This window comes from Gavialis gangeticus, unplaced genomic scaffold, assembly GCF_001723915.1.
Source record: "Gavialis gangeticus isolate Ggan-Ray unplaced genomic scaffold, GavGan_comp1, whole genome shotgun sequence".
NCBI classification, from domain to species: domain Eukaryota; kingdom Metazoa; phylum Chordata; order Crocodylia; family Gavialidae; genus Gavialis; species Gavialis gangeticus.
This window is the reverse complement of record NW_017729019.1, coordinates 2,261,146-2,265,104: the sequence shown is the minus strand read 5'-3', so window position 1 is coordinate 2,265,104 and position 3,959 is coordinate 2,261,146. Positions and strand designations below refer to the sequence as shown.

The window sequence follows — 3,959 nt, the reverse complement described above, 5'->3', positions numbered from 1 at the left end:
GGAAAGGAATGCAAGTGGGATGGGAAAGGCAGCTGGAGGAGAGAGACTGGGCATGTAGCGACATATCCTGGGCAGAGCTGCAATGGGGATCACACACCCTGCATGGGGCAGGCAGGAGACAGAGAGGGAGATCTGAGCGATAGGTGATCAGAGGGAGCATGTGGCATCTAATTGCTTCCACCCTTTAAAAGCCAAGGAACCATCTTGGAGCAAGAGCAGGGTGAACTCTTTGGCCAGGCGGACCAGCCTCCTCTGGAGAAGGGATCCTGCATGCTGGGGCTGCGATTAGAGGTGCTGGCAATCCACCCAGGCAATGCCCTCTGGGGCAGTGAAGGGCACTGTGATTCCCCGGGGGGCTGCCAGCCATGACACCCGAAAAGGTGCTGAAGGAGGGGCTGGTGGAGAAGCGCAGTGGGGGGCTGCTGCAGCTCTGGAAGAGAAAGCGCTGCCTCCTGACCGAGGAGGGGCTGCGGCTCTCTGAGCCCAAGGGCTCGCGCTGCAAGGAGCTGAGCTTCGCCCGCATGAAGGCGGTGGAGTGCGTGGAGTGGAAGGAGCGGCACGTCTACTTCACGGTGGTGATGGAGGACGGGGGCGAGATTGACTTCCGCTGCCCCCAGGAGGACCCGGGCTGGAACGCGGAGATCACCATGGGCCTCGTCCGCTTCAAGAACCAGCAGGCCATCCAGATGGTCCGGGCCAGACACAACTGCAGAGCAGGTAACGTGGGCTTGCCAGGGTCCTATGCTGAGGTGAGGGGCACAGGGTGAGAACCCGTGAGCCAGGTGGATAGAGAGGGCAGAAGAGGGTGGGGGCATGATCCCTGCCATGGGCACCCATGGATCAGTATTCACTCCCCCACCCATGGCTGCTGGGTGAATCTAGCAAAGGAAAGTGCTCAGAGCACTTCACTTCATTGCCTTGACTTGCATCCCCCCAGGAATTACGCTTTCCTGCATAATGATTCAATGCAACCCACAAGGGCCCAGTCCAAGCCACATCCCCTTCTAGGGCATGCTGTGCTGCAGGATAATCACCGACTACAGCTGCCACCTGCTGCTCCTTCAGTTCAAGCAGGAGATGCCGGGCAAGGTTCTGCACTCCGGCTGGGGCAGGGCAGCGTTTCCGATGCTTTTACCTGTCCTCCAGCATGGCTGCTGTCAAGCCAAATTTCTGCCAAGTCTCCTATTTCCCCTCCTTTTCCTTTAATGGCCCCTGATTTCCTGGGAGCCTCTGACCACAGCCTGCTCCTTCTTTAAGGGCCTGTGCCATGTGTTTAAATAAGGCCAGCTGGGGTTTGACCTCTCCAAGGATTTCTTGCCTCAGTGCTGTGGCAGCCTGTCCTGGCAGGAGGGTCCCTCCATGGTGCTATTGCTTCTGGAGGGGAGATGGGGGTGGGCACAAAATGTGGGTGTCTGTCCTGATCTCACCGGGCTTCTGCAGTGTTTGCTCATGGGCAGACAAACTTTCCCTGCGCTCATCCACCCCCTACTCACTGTACCAGGCAACTCATGTTCACATGTGACTGCAGCCCACGGCATGACTCCATGTCCCTGGGTGACCCATCCCTGCTGGTCGATGGGCCTGTGGCAGGCCCTTTCAATGCCACGGTGCACTGAGCTCCCCACTCCCAGTTCGGACCAGCTGCCCATCTCTTGGGTACATGAGCAAGTGCCTGGAAACCCCAGAGGTCTTGTCTGGAGCAGGCCCAAGGTGTGGGGGTTGGAGAGCAGAGGGATAGGGGGCAGCAGGCTCCAGCACTTCCACCGGACAGCTAACCGATTCCCGTGACACTGCTTGTGCTCCCCTGATCTTTGAGGCCCGGGCTATGGAGCTGGTCTCTCAGCCTGGAAAGTAGGAAAAGGGCTGCACACATCTGTGGGCCCACATGATATCAAAGCATCCCCGGTATGAGAGTGCATTTCCCAGCATACCGTGGGCCTTGGGATGTGGCAGGCGGTGACCACAATGCTGCTACTGTCACAGCGCTCTGTGATGCAGGAGCTAGGAAATGTCCATGGGATCTTCAGTGCTTCCTTTGCCTGGGGGGATACTAGGTCCCCTGGGTCCGGTTCTGCTACTGTCCCCCTGCACATGGGGCCACCTTTGTTCCCCTGCTGTTCTGGGGACTGGCCCTGACCAGGAATAACTCAAACTTCCTTTTTCCTTTTCTTTTTGAAATTCTGTTTCTCGGGCTACGTCAGCCAAATCAGGTCTGAATCCTGTCAACCGAGCAGATCTCAGTTGTTCAAGTCCATGCAGTGCTACCACCGACAAGTATCCTCTCTCCCAGGCTTTTCAGCCTGGGGCTTTGGATACTCCCAAGTCCATGGCAGACACCCTATGTGCAAGCCCCAAGCCCAGAGGTCTTAGAGTTCAGATACCCCCTAGTCTCACTTGCCCCTGTCCAAAAGGCTGACGGAGCAAGCTAAAGGGAAAAGCCGAGAGCAATCCCCCGTCATCATGAATTGCGTAGCTGAGATCCTCACCTTAGAGGCATTGTAGACTCTCGCAGGGGGCAGCCTGCCCACAGTGCAAGGGACAGGTCTTCACCCTCTACCTACATCGAGTCATTCCAGGCTGAGAAGAAGGAGATCTCCCCTGCTAGCTCAGTAAAAACACCTGGACCGAAACCATCATCATGGTATCTCCCCTGCCAGGGATAACTCAAACCTGTAGATTCTGCCCTGGCCTTTGAAATATTGCTGTGTGACTCGCTCTCAGCTCCCTCGTCCTCCGAATGCCCTCCCAGCCCAGGTATATCTGCACACAGGTCGCCAGGGTCTTGCCTGTCTATTCTAGGTCTGTGCTGGGCCCCTTGCTAGCTGCCAGCCCCTCTTCCCGTGCTGGGCAGTCTCCTTCACTAACTTGTGCTTTATCTTTGGCAGCATTCCAGTATGACACAGGCCCAGACTGCCATGCCACGGACGTGGAGGGACCAAACAGCAGTACAGGGATGGCTGTCAGTTCCCCAGCCAACAAGGAGAATGGGATCTCTGGCTGCAAGTGACAGCAGGGTCTGGCTGATACTGTTGTGCATAGAGAGGGACAGTGGCATTTTAGGGCTGAAGGCCCAAGGAGCCCGGAGCACACGTGCCACAGCACTGGCCCCTGGGACCAACCTCCTCCCATGCTGTACTGCTCCATTTTCCAAGGGCCTGGGTTAGTGGCTGATGCACATTCTGGACCCCTTGGCCATGACCCCGGGATCCAGTGAAATACGCAGCTGCCTTTTTGCTGAGCTAATAACAATGGCATTACAGCTTGGCACAGGCCTACAGGTTGACTGACCACTTGAGGGCTTGCTGGAGACACAGGAAAGGGGTCCGCTGGGGGATCAGAGCCAAACACGACCACAAAATCCCGATCAGGATTGTTCCATCTGGCATAAGGCTAGTATGGATTCACTGGGGCTGAGGGCTGGGTTGGGAACCTGTCCCCCAGCCCAGCGCTGCTGTCGTTGCACTTGGCTCACAGGCCCTGGTGTCAGACTTTCGCTCATGTCGGGATGTGTCATCTTCATTGATAACAGTTCGGGACAGTGCCCATACAGGTGCCTTTCCTCTGCAAAAGACAGCATCCCACTCCCTGCACTCTGTACTGCAGCCCATTTCTCACTGTGCAGCCCTTCCTGCTGCACAGCGCTTTGCTTTGTCATTTTGTGCAAGCCTGTGCTGAACAAAACAGAGAAGTAAAGTTTCTGCAGAGAGGACAGGCAAGCTTGGTGTGGTGAGATGCTGTGACATCCTCCCATGCACCCAGCTCTGCTTGTGCCCCTCAGACTCAACCTACAGCCCCTTTATGTCCTGCATCCCGGTTCCCCATATGTCCTGCTCTGCTGATGCCCTCCAGCTATGTCAGGAAGGTCCATCCAAGCCTACTGCATTAGTGTGGTTAAAGTCCACCAGCTTTTCAGTCAATGGCACGCAGGAGTGATGTGACTGGCAGTACGTCCAGCTGTC

General features: G+C 56.6%; 1 protein-coding gene across 2 annotated transcripts in view; it reads left to right on the top strand.

Annotated features, from left to right (window-relative positions):
• The first annotated feature begins 12 nt into the window (after nucleotides 1-12).
• PHLDA3 (pleckstrin homology like domain family A member 3) overlaps nucleotides 13-3,959 on the top strand; it is a 9,711-nt gene continuing 5,764 nt past the window's right edge. The window contains exons 1-2 of one of the 2 annotated variants that reach the window (XM_019513812.1): nucleotides 13-717; nucleotides 2,886-3,862. In XM_019513812.1, coding sequence (XP_019369357.1) covers nucleotides 366-717; nucleotides 2,886-3,007 — 474 coding nt within the window. In that variant the 5' untranslated portion in view covers nucleotides 13-365 and the 3' untranslated portion in view covers nucleotides 3,008-3,862. Of the gene's footprint in view, nucleotides 718-2,885; nucleotides 3,930-3,959 lie in introns of both variants that reach the window. The other variant, XM_019513813.1, reaches the window with a different exon arrangement.